At 39.9% G+C, this 16685-nt stretch overlaps 1 protein-coding gene across 1 annotated transcript in view; it reads left to right on the top strand.

Moving 5' to 3' along the window:
* The first annotated feature begins 6242 nt into the window (after nucleotides 1–6242).
* Nucleotides 6243–16685, top strand: part of SKAP1 (src kinase associated phosphoprotein 1) — a 113928-nt gene continuing 103485 nt past the window's right edge. The window contains exon 1 of the mRNA XM_021706930.1: nucleotides 6243–6354. Within this exon, the coding sequence (XP_021562605.1) occupies nucleotides 6243–6354 (112 nt within the window). The remainder of the gene's footprint in view (nucleotides 6355–16685) is intronic.

Below are 16685 nucleotides of genomic sequence, written 5' to 3'. Positions count from 1 at the left end.
TATTTTCTATTGGAGGATTGCAAAGAATTTATATTATTTAATTAAATGTTCTCATCTAAATTTGGGGTATGTTGAGGCATACTACAGTTACATGATTTAAACCCTCTGTTGAACCTGTTTATTGATAGAAATTCAAAATATCTTCATTGCAAACACCATCTCCCCAAGGTGGCCCCTCCTGACCATACCAATCTAAGGCAGGTTCTCCCTTCTCTGATTGAGAACACATGGTGACTACATCACTATGTTTTTTGCGTTTGTCAATTGCTTTCTTGTATTGCTATCATACTGCTGTAACCACATAGGCTCCTTGGGGTCAAGGATTACATCTTAAATGTCTTATACCACACGTTCTTAATGCACTACCCTGTACTGAGAAAACATTCAATCAGTAATTGTTTGGTGAAGGATTGGCAAAACTAAAATTAAGAGAACTACTTGTTTCTGCGTAGCCTATGCTTGGAAGAATAAATAGGTGAAAATACAGCCAATCACTTCTCCACTATGGGGTCTGTTCATTGGCCTCTTTTATCATTATGACCTATTTGCCTTAGTAGAATTAGTATTGTTGATCATTCATTCTTTGATTCAACAATTTCTTGTTGAGTGCGTACAATGAAAGAATAAGATAGACGAGCTTCCTGTCCTCATGGGATTTTACATTCTATTGGTGAGATTAACAATAAAGAATTAAACCGATAAATAGAAGAATGACATATTTTGATCAGTGTGATAAAGAAAAGAAGCAGGGTATTGTATAGAGATGTGCCTTTCTTCTGATTTTCTCCTTTGGGGAAATTCATGAAGAGAGATTCCAAAACTAAAGTGTAACTGTTATGCATCATGTATACATCTAGAATATACAGTTTGCAGTTGACCGTTAGCTCCTGAGTGTGTCAAGGGAAAAGGATGAAAAAAGATATACCAAACCACTTTGAAAAATTAAAAATGGCTCACATATTGTTACTATATCCAACTGGAAGAGAACACAATCAATGGCATTTAGTCAAACTTCAGCAACTAAAACTTTCGTGAGGGAGGAAAAGAAGGTTACCCTTAAATCATTGAGTAGCTGGGCATGGTGGCTCAAACGTAATCTCAGCACTTTGGGAGGCTGAGGTGAGAGGACTGCCTCAGCCTACGGGTTCGAGACCAATCTGGGCAACATGGTGAGACCTCGTCTCTACAATAAATCAAAAAATTAGCTGGGCATGGTGGCATGCACTTGTAGTTCCAGCTACTCAGAAGACTGAGGCGGAAGGATTGCCAGAGCCCAGCAGGTCAACCCTGGGGTGGCCATGAGCGTACCACTGCACTCCAGCCTGGGTAATAGAGTGAGACTCCAACTCGAAAAAAAAATAATAATTATTGAGTAAAGAAAATGAATGATAGAGGGAACAAATCAGAAGTATTAGGCTTAGCTTGCAAATTAGAGACCCATAAAAGAGACAACATAAGACATGCTACATGGTATTGGGAGGTTCCTGGTAACAGCTGTTGCTTGCCTTAGCCTCACTGAATGTCTTTTTTGAGCCATTTGCCTTCATTATCATGTAGGTGCTTTTGTGGTGCTTGGTTAACAGATCACTGGTCGTGTTGGACATAGTTCTTCCAAACAGAATACAACTAACAGGAAGGCAGGCTATGGTCTCTTATGTTGGTCAATTATTGGTCCAACATCCCCTGTGAATATCTTGCAGTGAAATGCACACAGTGAGGCACTCGGCACTCACAAACTTTTGTAAAGTAAGTGAGTTACTCCATGTTTCATGATTCTTAATTTTCACTAACTTTTCTGCAGTTGTGAGGCTATTCCTTTATTATGCACTGGAACTGGAAAGTTGGGTTAGAAAGAACTCTGAGACTATGAGAGGTATGAGTCAGTGAGTGGGAAAAGTTGTTTAACTTTCTCCTTTTTAACATTCACTCATGCATTAATTCAACAAATATTTATTGAGTGCCTCCTGGTTATAAGGCTCCTTTCTAAGAACTCCAGGGATAGAGACAGAGGTATCAGGGGTGCGTGGGAAATGGCATGGTAGGTAAGATGTATACCCAAATAACAGCAGTTCAAGATGCTGTGTGATCACTACTGTCAGTATTATCGCAGCTCCAAGGAGACCGGTCAGTTTAGATTAGAGTGATGAGGAGGACCAGGAAGATTTGGCAATTTGCCCTCACAGATTTTTCACTGTTAGGAGACCTGAATTGTTAGCCCAAGCTGTAACTGGGTGTCTGGGCAAATCACTTAGCCTCTGCAGGCCCTAGCAAAAGGAGAAATTCGCTCATTTGGTCTCTAAAGTTCTTCTAGCTTCTGAACTCCATGATCCATGAAGCACTGTATTTGAATCAGACTTTGAAGGATGGATATAAAAATAAAATAAAGGCTTATCATTTGAATGCGAGAATCTCTGCTGTGCTAGGATTGTAACAGGTAGGGATGGAGAGAGAGAGAAGTGGGAATGGTAAACTCCAGAGCAAAGACACTACGTCCACAAAGGTGTAGGTGTGAGGAAGTGCAGGATGTCTTCAGAAAACATGAAACAGTCCAGTCTAACAAGGGTTACTTAATTGTGGGAGGATGATGAGAGAGAGAGCTGTAAAGGTAAATCAGCCTAATTTATGGAAACCATTGAATGCCAATCCAAAGTCTACTATTCAGCTCAATTGAAGCTGTTTACGGATATAATCAATATCCTTTGCTTTAGATACCATACAGATGACTAAATTACCTAAGTGTTCCATTCTATATGTAAGTTAAAATATATGTAGCCCCTACAATGTGCTAAGCTGTGCTCCGAGTGATTTACATATTTAATTTTATAGCGACCTAATGAGAAAGGGATGATTATTGTATCCGTTTTATACATTAGGAAATTGAGGCACACAGGGGTTAAGTAACTTTCCCAGAGTCACACAACTAGTCTGGTGGCAGGACTGGAATACAAACCCATTTGTTATAACTACCATAGAAAACTTAACTTATCTTCATTTTTCTTTCTTCAAAGTCACACTGTATCTAAAAATCACATATAAAAATCTAAAGACTGAGTAAAATAAACTAGTACAGGTTAGCCATTCTCAAAGCATAATAAAGGTACTTTACCCAACCGCTGTCTGAGTGAAAAATCTACTTTCTTATAAACAACAACCTGTCACTATCACTATTTAAGAAGACTCAGCTGTTTTTATCAGGATGTGTTTATCAGAATGCTGCTTTTAAAAAATCAGATTGTGGGTTGTGTTTTATAAAGACTGTAACCATACTGGAAAAGCTCAGATATCCCAGAAATCCAAGAGAAGCAGTTGCTCTGGTCAAGTCAAGAAGATAGCCGCCATTTTCCAGGTTCCTACTATGCTAGCTGCTACAATTTTGGAGCCGTCAACAGTCCCTCAGGCAGGTGGTTTCCCAAGCCTAAATACTGCTCCCCAGGAGGGGAAGAGAGGCCACTCCTTGATGTGCCCAAATTCTAAAAGTAAAGGGGTGCCTTCTTTCTTCAAACTTTGGCCTAAGCAAAGACTCTGTATAAGTTACTTATGTCTAGAAATCTTCTGTTTCCATTATCTATGATTATGGTCCAGGCTTTAGAACCATGAACAAATGGAAAGAAACCAGTCATCATTTTGGAGGTTCTAGAAGAAAGAACAAAAGCCCATGGTGTCCTATTCAGCTTGTTTGTCTTGTTTGTTACAAGGGTAAGTTTGTACATGATCCGTTTTCCCTGTGAAAGCATCTTCTTCTAAGCAGATCGTCATGCTTTTTGCTAGGCAGTTTGGTCATTTCTCAGTCTGGCCAAACCCCTTCTTTGAGGTTCCCAAGCGTCCTTTCATATATATAACTGTGTCTCATCAGCAAAGTTTTCCATTTTCTTTCCCCCACCTACTTCTAAATGAGCCCTTAACAGGAAGTAAACTTGCCTGGCATGGCCCAGCTGTGAGTGAGGCTTGAGTGAGAGGTATTTATGACCTGACAGGAAGATAAAGATAAAGATAAAGATGAAGCTGACTCGGTGGCTGTTAGCAAGGGGAGAAGGAAATGTTTATGACCCCATCTGCTGGCGTTTCAATAGGATAGAACTACCTTTATGGCGTCAATCTCCCCTGTGACTTCCTTCCATTTGGGGAGTGATATCTTATTTCAAGATGTTCCCACCAAACCCAGTGTAGTCCCCTTTGTTTAGGGGCGAGGGAGGAAGGAAGGACTTTGTTACTGGAATGTGGGGATGGGGCAGTATTTATGGTTATGACTCAAGCTGGAGAAAAGGCTTCATTGGAGTTGATTGTATAGTCCAGGAAAGCTGCCATGCTTTCTGCTACTTCCTTAAACGTTATCCACACTGAAAGCACAGCCATATTAGCTCTGGTCATTATCAGGCATTAAGGCTAACCATTTTCTGACACTGTTATAACTAGAATTATTGTAGCTTGATTGGCTTGCTCCCTGGGGTGGAAATAACTTTTATTTTGTTAGTTCCTTGTTTCTTGTCTTTCACTGAACATCTCTTATTTTTCCTCTCCTCAACTTTTTTCTTTCTTTTCCTTAGAGAAGACACAAAACCAACAGGTGTGATATTTGCTCGGTTCAAAAACCCATGTTCATGTAACAAAAGCAAAATGAAATGAACTATTTTTAATACCAGCCCAGGTTAAGCACCTACAGTCAGGCTGATAGTCCTTTGTGAAGTAATACATTTTTAAGTGCCAAAAATATCAGAATATTCATACAATACAATAGCTCACGCATCACTGAAACCTATGCTTTATATATATTGATGGGATTCATTTTACTGCAAAACAAGTATTTATTCCTCAGTTTTATTTGTGCTTCCCCCAGGCCCATTAGTACAGATTAAATTTTATATCAAATTGCTCAAATAATCAGCAAATATATGTAAATCAGGGCCTTTAACTTCCTTGGCACTATTTGTGTGGCTATATGTGACCATGTTCAGCATGGCCTTTTTTTTTCTTTTGCAAAAATGGGATTTCTTTCCTTTATAGTACTAAGATCCTATTTCTAAAACATGAACTGTTTGCCAGATTACATATGCAAGAAGCTCAAAATGACATAGGGAGCAACTTTTCTATTGCCATTGGATTTGTCTGATTTAAAGAACAAAGGGAAGAATTTTTGTTTTGGGGTAAGTCACCCAATGATGATCTTATATAGCTCCTTAAGATCCTATCTTCATCTTTAATGGGGGAGGGGAGAAGCCTGGAAGAGAAAGGAAGAGAAAATGACTGACTCAAGTGTTTTATCCCAGAAAATTCCATAGTTATATATATATATATATATATATATTTTTTTTTTTTTTTTTTTTTTAATGGTGAGTCCTGTAGTTAAGTTGGGCAAATTAGTTATAATGTTTGTATCTGATTACGTAAAGGCTGGGAGGTAATAGTGTGTGACACGCTACACTTTAATTCACAGACCAGGTATGGTCAATTTACAAAGTGGAAATATTCTGGTGACAATGTCCTTTCAAGGGATTAGAGCTACCACTGAGATAAAACTTCATTTAAACATTGAATATCATAACACCAAGAGGTAAGCCTTGATTTTTATAGAAGTTCCTCCAAAAAATATGGTTACATTTCTTCTATGGTACAGGCTCAAGTCCTGGCATGTCCAGTAGGCCAGCAAGTCCAATCCCAACCATATTTATTTAGTGTGATTTCTGAGAATAATTTGATAGACCTACTAGGAGCAATCCTATCACACTTGCAATATTCCAAGACCTTGTTTTGAGCTACAGGTTACATGGTGGCATTCCTATTAAAAAGGTTCATACCATGCCATCGCCATGGTTCAAGCCACATAACCTCTTGTCCTAGGAGTTAAGCTAGCTTCCTAACCCTTCCTTGCAGTGGTTAACTCCATTGAGAAGCTTTCTATCAGCAATAATGGCTTCAAGGTGGGAAATAAAAAATGGAGAGTGTTTAAATTGTTAATGGGTTTCATGTTCTTGTCACTGTTGAGGGTTTGTTCCCTTTTATAAACTCATAGTTTTTGGTTGACATTGCTTTTATGCGAGCCATCAGCCAGTTGGTGATGGTGTTGCTGTGTTAGACCATTACTGCCGGATTGTATTTGCAGTAAAGAAGGAGAATGGAGGCTGTAAATCTGCAACTGGAGATTTAGGGCTCTGTTACTCTGCAGTTTAGGCCCATGTGCTGGGGAGTCCATTCTCCTCCGGCAGAATTATACCCTGCAAACATGCCTTCCTGGGCACTGATCGACGATGTTCATTCCCTGGGCTACCAAGGCACTTAATACGGCTAATTCAGTTAAAGAAGCCCGAGGGGTGAGGCTGGACGAGCCCCCCTCCCTGCTGGAAACCAGATGCCAGGCAGGTTAGCGATATTGCCTTATCCCTTCCCCCCAGGTAAATCGTTAAGGAGAGGTGGGTACTGCGAGCACAGAGAAAAAATAATAAGAAAGTGCTTTTCATGTTGTTGGACTCAGTTCTCCTTCAAGCAGGAAATGCTGCCTTAGCTTAACCTCATTAACCCCTTTCATACTAAGCCCATTTATCAGGAATATTCAGGAAGCACATTCTTTCAAAATTCAGGATGTGTCAGGAGCCTTGATATCTTGACATCATTTTACCAAAAACAACCACCAAAGAATGGAAGACAGGAGAGTCAGTGCTTTGGGGACAGATATCTAAAAACTGAAAAAACTCCCAGTTGACTTTGAATTTAAACCATTTGGAAGATAATCTCTGTTACTGCTGGATTCAGAAGTATTTTGAAAAGACAGCAATATGAAATATATTTAGAATCACTTTATAAATTATATATCATTCCTCCTACTAGATGTTTTAGAGTAAAAAAAAATGCTGGTGTGTTTCTTTGGCTAGCAAAAGTTTTAAGCGTGGCTTTAGATGTGTTTTGTTTTGCTTTGTTGGGGCTTCCCTGGAGAGGGAGAATGTTAAATATAGACTCATCTGCATGTTCCATCTGAAGCATCTGGGCCTGCTTTCTGTGTCAGCTGTGGCACAAATGTGCATGATTTAACCATACAACTATTGAACCGGCATTGGCCTATTAAGACTTCAGATGATCTGTTCATGAGCTGTCAGTCCAAATTGAGCTTGAAGCCTGCTGTAAAAGATCTAATTTTCATAATTATCCAGAACCTTCACACCCTCCTTCCCTCCAGTACCACCCACCTCCACACATGCACACAGAGGAGTAAACACATGCATACGGACACAGAGGCACAAGGCAGCACGGTCCCTGGAGACTCACTAGGTCCTTTGCCCGAAAACGCACCGGGTTCATCCAGGGGTCAGGCCTGGCTTTGACTTCCTGTTTGAGGAGCCCCATGTGTGGTGTTCCAGCATCGCTAGAGGCTAGTGATGACTAAGTAACCTTTTCACACTATAGCCTCCCACCAAGAAACAAGGTCCCTTATGATCCTGGACCTGGAGTGATTAGGGCACAACAAATACCTTTTTAATATATAAGGTGGAACTAATGCCAATAGAAATAGCACTTTACTGTCTCGTGGCCTCACATTTATAAAAAGAGGATGGAGCTGTTGTCTTTGAGGATGAAGAATTTTAGAGGCAACCTGATTTAGTCTCAGAATACGCTAGGGACTCTCATCATTCAGCAGTTGCTTAAGGCTACCTTTGAGCTTTACCTGACCCTGGTCTCCAAAGGAAACCGTCATACTAAGTATGGAGCTCAGCTGGTTATGTCTCTCTAGGTAACCTGCCCTGGACCGTGGACCAGAGGAAACAGGCAGCACGTTCAGGTTTAACTCTTTACAGCACCGGGATAAGTAGCACACACTTCAAGGATTAGGTCACTCTGATGTCCCTCCAGTAATTCCACTGGAACCACACAGCACAATAAACCATTTGGTTTCTGGACATATATTGCCCATGTGTTCAGGGTGGACAGGCAGCACTTTACTAGGTTCTGTTCGTACAACCTCAGGTTTTGGGGCTGCTGAGGCTTAAATTCCTTGTCTGAACATAGGATGACTGTATTTCTACACCGGTTGTCAATTGTCTTTGCCCTCAGAGGGCATTTGCTGCAACTCAAGGTTCCACGCTTAGAAAGAAGGGAGTTATTTCCTGCCTTCACTGCCTTTTTCCTTTTCTTTTTTTTTTTTATCGTGAGTGGAGACTGAGTACATCCCTCAAACCTTGGCTTTTCCCTGAAGTCCGTTGTTTACAGAGAGACATTTGGGTCCCTGGGGCTCACTCCCATAAAACCTTATTATCATATATTTCAAGGCATAAACTTCAGTTGTCAGCTCAGGAGCAGTTTTGAAAGCCCTGGCTGCTCTTGTTTTTCTTCTGCTTTGCTCTGGTTTATTTTTCTTTCAGCTTTGGCTTTTTTTCCACCTCTTCCTCATCTCTAGCAATGCTCAGTTCCAAGCTGGCTCGCTCCTTATTCCACTAATTAGACAAGAAGTCCAGAGAGGCCATTATTAGATTCTGAGAATCTTTATCAGAGCCCATTATGGCCTTAAATACTGTACAAACATTTTGCTAACTGAACCTGTGAACATTTCGGCTGATCCATCCTTGGTCTTTAACATCAACTTCTTCTGCACCTATAGAGTTATGTTACTGATGATAAAGGTTCTTAAAAGCTTATTTTTCTTTGTATTAATTTTCCTAGAGGCAGTGGTTCAAGTTCATTCTCTCTCTCTCTCTCTCTCTCTCTCTCTCTCTCTCTCTCTCATTCTAATTACTATTGGTGGGGAGGGGGGTGCCTGAGAGGCGTGCTTTCCCTTGGTGGGGTATATGTGAGTGTGTGTAAATGTCATATGTATTAATGTCACCAGTGAGTAGGATTCATGGTTGCCTGTTTTTTCTCTCATTTTCTTTGCAGAGCAAGGGATTATTTGTATGGACCAACAGTCTCCCTTTTCTTTCAATGGAAGAATAATCCTGCATTATAATATAGTAACTGCAAAAGAAAGCTCTTTTTCTATTTCATTCTTTTCTTTCTTAATTCACTGTCTAGTGAGTTTCTGATTGACTCACAGACCAATTAAAGTAAAATTTAATGGAAGAATAGATTAACTCCCTGAGGTTTCCCTACCATCCATCACATTTTTATAGCAGGAGCTGTGAGGAAGCTCATAACTTCATGCTGTGAATGTGATAATAAAGAGGGCACAGAGAGGATTCCGATTTACTGCCGGGCTGATGTTCGCCAGGACAGAATTTACTGCCCAATCCCCTTCCCCTTTTTATTCAGGAGGAGGTCACTAGATCTGCCCTCGGCCTGGGTCTGAGATACTGAAGGGCAGATTGTCAGGTCGAGATTCTTTTCCTTTAATTGGGGTGGTGGGGGGAGGGAATGTGAATTTCATTGTCCAGAGATGGATATTGTGTTAAATTCATTTCTGTCTTTGGGAAGCTGCGGTCACCCCAAGTGTTCATATTTTTTTAAAGGGCACATTTGATATGTTACTATTCATCTAGCGTAGAAATTCAGAAGTAAAGCCAGATATGTCTGTTTTCAAGTCATTGTCTTTTATCTACAGGCTTTATTGGATAACTAAAGATACCTCTGGCTACATCTTCACAGTCAACATTTATTTGTCTTCTTCTGAGCATCTTTCATTTGAGGATCTCAAAGCACTTTACAACTATTATTTTAGTCTTTCTGATAGGTCCAAAATAACCTGTCAGCCTTCCAGACATTTTGCCAGTTCTCTGTTTCTCTGATTCCTCTCACCAGTGAAGTGTGATTATGATCACAATATAGCAGTAGTCATGTGATGAAACTCCATACCCACATGTAAGATTAATTTTGTACACTTTTTTGAATGTTTACTTCATGTAGCAAAAATTTAATTTTTAGAGCTTGAGTATTTAAACCTGTGTCAGGTTTCATGCCTACATTAGATAATCGTTTTCACCCCAGAAGCTTGGTGAGATAGAACCAGTATTTTAAAATCTTGTTCATCTGATTGGCCTCAAAATCAAAACATGTCTGAACCAGATTTGTCGTCTCTCTATCCCTTCACCAACCTATTCTCCTTCATGTCTACAGAAATCTTAGGAATAGATCTGCCTTTCAAAGTGCTATCTGTTGGAAACTTGGGGATAGTCCTAGATTCCATCTTTCCTGCATACTCAACTTCTCACTGGTCACCAAATCCACTGACTTCACCACTTCAGTATCTCTTGAAACCATCGCTTTCTCTCTATTCTTTCACCTTAATCCAAGGTTCTCACCATGTCTTTGTTGGGCTATTAAGATAACCTTCCTCCTGATCTCCCTGTCTTTTCTCTCATCCTCCTCCTGCCCATTCTCAATGCTAATGAAAGAATAATTACGCTAAAAATTTAAACTTTGTAATTGTACAACTAAAAATACTTAAATGACTTCTCATTCCTTGCAGCATAAGTTTAAATGTTGCAGCATGACCTACACTAGAGGTCCCCAACCCCCAGGTCATGGACCAGTACCAGTCTGTGACCTGTTAGGAACCAGGCCACATAGCAGAAAGTAAGTGGTGGGTGAGCAGAGCTCCATTTTCTGTCAGATCAGCGGTGGCATTAGATTCTCATAAGAGCGCGAACCCTATTGTGAACTGCACTTGCGAGGGATCTAAGTTGCACACTACTTATGAGAATCTAATGCCTGATAATCCCCTCCCCATTCCATCCCCGTCCATGGAAAAATTGTCTTCCATGTGTTAAATTCATGGGATTTAATTCCAAAACTGGTCCCTGATGTCAAAAAGGTTGGGGACTACTGACTTACACCAACCTTAGTAAGGCAGCACAGCTCCATGGCCTAGAGCAGTGATTCTAGTATTGGAGAAGTGTTATGGGAGTGCCAGTTTTCAATTTTTATAAGAAATTTTTAAGAATAACTACCACCTCCTGTCCATATAATTTCACAAAAAGTAATATCTCGATGTCAGAAAATAGGAAGAACATAGGTGCTGAATAAAGTCTCTTATATTGAATAACTATATAACTTAATAGAAAAAAATTTCTATGTAGTCCTTATTTTTCTCATCATACTGTATCCCTGAAAACTTTTGTTTGTTTGTTTGTTTGTTTTTAGCCAAGGTCTCACTCTGTCACTCAGGCTGAAGTACACTAACACAATCAGGGCCCGTGAAGCCTCGACCTCTTGGGTTCAGACGATCTTCGTCAGCCTCTTGAGTAGCTGGACTACAGGCTTGCTCCACCATGCCAGGCTAATTTTTTAATTTTTTTTTTCTAAGAAACTAAGTCTCACTATGTTGCATAGGCTGGTGTCGAACTCAAGTGATTCTTCTGCTTCAGCCTCCCAAAGTGCTGGAATTACAGGCATGAACCACTGCACCACCCAACCTCCTGAAAGGCTTTATGATGATCTTTTATTGTATTTGGGAACCTGAAGTATTAGGGCACAACGAACATCTTTTTAGTATATAAGGTGGAACTAATGCTGGTTAAGTAGATGGTTTCTGAAGTCAGAAAACCCTGGATTTCAAAACCAGTTTTTTATCCTCACTGAATTTAAGTTCCTCTGTCTGTTAAATACAGATAATGATAGTACCTATCTCTTACTGTTGTTTTGAAGATTACATGATAGAGTACATATAAAGTGCTTGGCCCAGTGCCTGGCACTTAGTAAGCACTTGACAATATTACGTACTACTATTCCAACTTCCTGGTCTCATCTCCTGTCACTCTCCTACAAGCACCCTATGTCTGCAGATATTCTAAATGATTTACCAAAACACACTCTTGCACACCTTAGCAGAAACCTTTCTCTCTGCCTGGAATCCTGTTCTTTCTTGTAAGTCTGGTTAATTTCTTTTTTTTTTTTTTTTTTTGAGTTGGAGCCTCCCTCTGTCGCCCAGACTGGATTGCAGTGGCCACTCCCGGCCACCGCAGCCTTGACCTGGTGGGCTCTGGCGATCCTTCCGCCTCAGCCTTCCAAGTAGTTGGAACTACAGGTGTGCACTACCACGCCCGGCTAATTTTTTGATTTATTGTAGAGATGAGGTCTCGCCTGCCCAGGCGGGTCTTGAACCCGTGGGCTCAGGCAATCCACTCACCTCAGCCTCCCAAAGGCGCGGGATTACAGGCTGAACCACCGAGCCTGGCTAAATCTGGTTAATTTCTACACTATTCCTTCAAGAGTCAGCTCAGACTTCACGAGTCTCAGTTAACATCCCTATTTATTCCTCCTCATCCATTGGCAAACAGTCTTCCATGGTCTCATGATATTTTGTAGATTGCCAAACACCGGGTAGTTTAAATTTCTTTATTTAATTCCATGATGTGATTAAATAACTTCATATTATAGAGAAATTTATATTTGGGAGTTGATCTCTTTGTATGTATTAATATAAGGAATATTTATGGAAAACCTACCGTGGTGCATAAACATCTGTATAGTGTGTATTCCAATATCAGTATTACAATATTCAAGAGTTGGAAAAAGTTACTCTCCGCTGTGCTCTCAAAGAATCTAATAAAAGCCTTAATACAAATGATAATTTGCTCTATAATTATTTGTTTACATTCTGTCCTCTTCTCCTCTAGACTGAGTTCCTTGAAGGCAATTATCTTATTCTCCAGTACTCAATACTTTGAAGGCATTCAGTATGTGTTTATTGAATACATGAAGGAATATCAGAAAGCATTCTCAACTTTAAAGAGCTTTACTTCACCTTATTAACTCTATGTAGGGATGTATTGATGTTCCTTTACTTTGAAATGATACCATCATCTCATCCCATCCAGGACAGTATAACCACTTTTTTTTTTCTTTTTGAGACATGGTTTCGCTCTGTCTCCCAGACTGGCGTGCACACAGCTTATATAACCTCAGATTCCTGTACTCATGCGACCCTTTCTTACCTAAGCTGCTCTAATTGCTGGGACAACAGGTATGTACCACCACACCTAACTAATTTCTTTTTTATTTTTTGTAGATGTGGGGTCACTGTGTTGCCTAGGCTGGTCTGGAAGTCCCCAGCTCAAGCAATCCTCTCACCTCGGACTCTCAAAGCACTGAGATTACAGGCATAAGCCACTGTGCCCGGCCCAATGTAGCCCTTTTTAAAAGGCTCAACATCATTTCTGATAGGTCCCACGTGAATTTTGTCCTTCAAATTGTGTCTACAGCTCTGTCCCAAAGCCTCGTGGGAGAAGGGGTCCCTTTTACATCAATGGCTCATCCTAAGCCATTTCTCAAAAAAGGCAAGTGTGGTCTCTTGAGCTGGATACCAGACTATTATAGAAAAGACAGATTTTCTAGCACTTTTTGATGTGTTTGACTATAGGCTCCTGCCAAGTAAAGCAAAGGCAAGAACTGTGGTTACTTGTCCAAGAGCACGCAAGACTGCCCTCTGGGTGATGTTAATCTGAGGGTGGAATAGCATCATATACCTGCAAAGAATTCACTGTGCATTGGATTTGGAAGGTGAACACCAACACTTCCTGCCATCAGTTTTGCTGCACTACTGAGAGCTGTGTTGCATAGAATTAAACACCTCTCTGATCATGCCTGCCTACTTGAACACATGGTATCTTACATACCTTAGCACAGGATGAAATGACTAGTTGTAACTGATCTTGCTCTGCAGTTTGCTACTAAGTGGAGCCTGTGAGCAACACTGATGAACTTGCTGGAAGAATGAGAGCTAGCTTTTGAGACTGTTCAAACTTCATAGCTTACACGGCACATTAGGACAGTTTGTTACTTTATGGACCTTCAACTGTCTTGATTCTTAATGTTCCATGGTCACACATTCTGCAATGCTCCTTGAGTTCATTTCTCACCTTCTTTGTAGATCATGGCCACCTCCCTATCCTCATGTCTCTTTGCCACTCATTGCCTTTTTATATATCAACAATACCAGATATTCTCCACATTTCCATTTATTGTTAGAGAACTCCTATTCATCCTTCAAACCCAGCTCAGTCTTTGTCTCTTCTGTGAAGCCTTCACACCTACAAGGAAATGCAAGGAAAAACCTAACATTTCTTGAGCTGTTGCTGGGAAACTCATATCAGGAACCATGTTTGATACTTGTACAAATCTTTCCTTGCATGATCCATTTTAAAATATCTTGATATCCCTGTTCTCAAAACATTAAATCCAAGGCTAAAGACAGTTAAAATATGTTCCCCAAAGCTTTATGGCAAGCAACCGAAATAGGATTTAAACCAGGGTCCGCATGATTTCAAAATACTTGTTCTGCCAGATCATGCCACCATACATCTCTTATTTGTTTCGTGTTATTTTATACATCTGTAAGTTTGCTTTTCCTCATCACTTTCTATTTTGTTATTCATTTGGCTGTCTTTCTCACCAGAAAAAAAAAAATCTTCTTGAAAATAGAATTTATTTCTTATTTATCTTGGTATTCCCCCTCCCCCCAGGGTCCTGGGAACATTACCTGACAGATAACAGACACTGAATAAAGGTTTTCAGGATTGGATTGCATTTGATTAAAATTGAGTTGAATTGAACATATTATCTTGAATCCCAGAATTTTGCATTTCTGATGAGGTCTTGGGCTGCAGAGGCCATTTCCCTCGTGCCAGGTGACATGTGACTTCAGTTGTCTTCACAGTATCTATGTCTAGTCCTGTACCAACTTTATCCTGTACAATTGCCCATCTTCCCATTAATGTGATACAGTCATTAGCATATATAAGTTCCTAGAAAACTGTCTTCTATCTCATGTATTTATTGTAGTCAGTGGAGTATACTCAGTCTTTTAGGAATAATTAAAATATTCTGTGACTCTAATTAAAGTAGTCTGGATATTTTTAAGAAACCTATATATAAGAACAAGCTGAGTGCTGACATCAAGTTAATTGTGTTATTTTTAGTGGAGCTATCATTGGAGACAGCAGCATGGCACCCAGTGCCTTTTTATAATCCTCGTATCTGGATGTAAAATGTTAAATAACCAGCATCTGAGCTCTTAAGAGGAAAGGCATTAAAGCATAAATAAATAAAGCTGTTATGAAAACTTGGGAAATTATCTAAATGCACTTGAATAAGAAGTCGTGTCGTTTATTAAATTGCTAGCTATGGAGATAAATGCCCTTAACATCGTTCACTGCCAAAAAATAAACAACCAAAAAACTTGGAGCTCTTGTTATGTAAGGGTGGGAGAGGCAGAGAGAGGAGCTGTGAAGCTTGCATTTTTTGCCACTCTGAGTAGCCCTATTTTGCCTATATTTTATACAATGAGTCCAATAAAATTTTGTAGTATTATGCTTGATCTGTTCAAATTACAAATCATTCTTATTTTTTACTAAAAATCCTATCGGTCAAATGGATAACACAATAGAATGTGACGAGAAAAAGCAAACTTACAGATGTATGCATTAACACAAAACAAACAAGAGCTGCGTGGTGGCATGATATGGCAGAGAAAGTATTTTACTAGACGTCCTTATTTCTGGTCCTATCACCAAACTTTGGCCAAAAAGAACGACACAGTTCAACAAAACTACATATTCCAGCACCGCCCTTCATTCTCTTTTCTTTTTGTGTAGAGTCATCACCGTTTCCTCTTGATATCCTCTTCATCTTAATGCCCGTAGAACATTCGATGTTCTACCCCATTGCAAGATACCCCATTGCAAGATAGCCCCATTTAATTCGCCATAGCTGAAAAGGAGTTTCTTTTTAAATAGGTTGCCCAGAACTGGTGACCGCCCCAGGTTGTGGCACCCATTATCCACAACTGCTGCAGAGCTCCCAGTGGAGGCAAAGCACTTCTTTCATGAAATGTACTCAGGAAACACTCGCCACACCAAGCTTCTCTGGTCTCTTGCTGTTTCCTCTGTTCGGGATTGGCAAAAAATGCATCTCTTGAAAACAGTCTGAATTGTACCCCACATCTTTAAAATCGAAAAATTTTTTGAAAACCAAAACAAAACAGTCTAGGCACAATGACTCACACAAGAACATAATCACAGTTATGGGTATCCACTAGGAACTCTGAATTTGGACCATCTGTGAGCCTAAAAAAAGGAAGATCAGGAAGTGAATTTATTTGGAAATAATAGAACTGTTGGTTGGGCTTTGTAGGCTGAAGTTCTGGAGTCCATCATTATTCTGTGGACTCCTGAATGATGTTGCTTGTAGCCTTCCTACACAGGCTGCATCCCCACGGGAGTCCTACTAACGGTCTTTTGTCAGGCACTATCAGCAGTATTGAGCCAACCTGAGCACCCTATTATTAATCCTTTTCTCCTAGTGACATGACAGCAATCGATGTCTGAACAAGCTATTGAAACTGTAGCAATCAAGTGGACTCCAGTTAATCCAACGGGATGCTTACTCAGAGCCTATGGGAAGGATGAGGAATTTTTTGTAACTCCATACAGTCCCCATGTCCATATACTTTATACTGCCATAATCTGGGTAAAGGTTAATATTTACCCAGGCCTGCAAAATACACAGTAGAACGCTTACCAATGACTTGAATACATTCTTATCACCTTTGCAGCCATCTGTTACTTCTGTAAATACATAAACTTATGATCATTATGTAAATATTTGTGCCTATGTGAATTTAAAGCAAGAGCATTGAAGCCTTTCATGGAAAGGAACTCACCTGGTGATATTTTTGGACTCATAGAAATCAATCAGCAATTTCAGAGAATGGTATATAGAACACAAGACTATCGGATTTCCTGTTCCTTATTTCTTTTTTTTTTTTTTTTTTG

This window comes from Carlito syrichta, unplaced genomic scaffold (assembly GCF_000164805.1).
Source record: "Carlito syrichta isolate Samal-C Ts95f unplaced genomic scaffold, Tarsius_syrichta-2.0.1 Scaffold316209, whole genome shotgun sequence".
NCBI classification, from domain to species: Eukaryota; Metazoa; Chordata; class Mammalia; order Primates; family Tarsiidae; genus Carlito; species Carlito syrichta.
The sequence above is the reverse complement of the archived record's forward strand: the minus strand, read 5'-3'. Positions and strand labels throughout refer to the sequence as shown.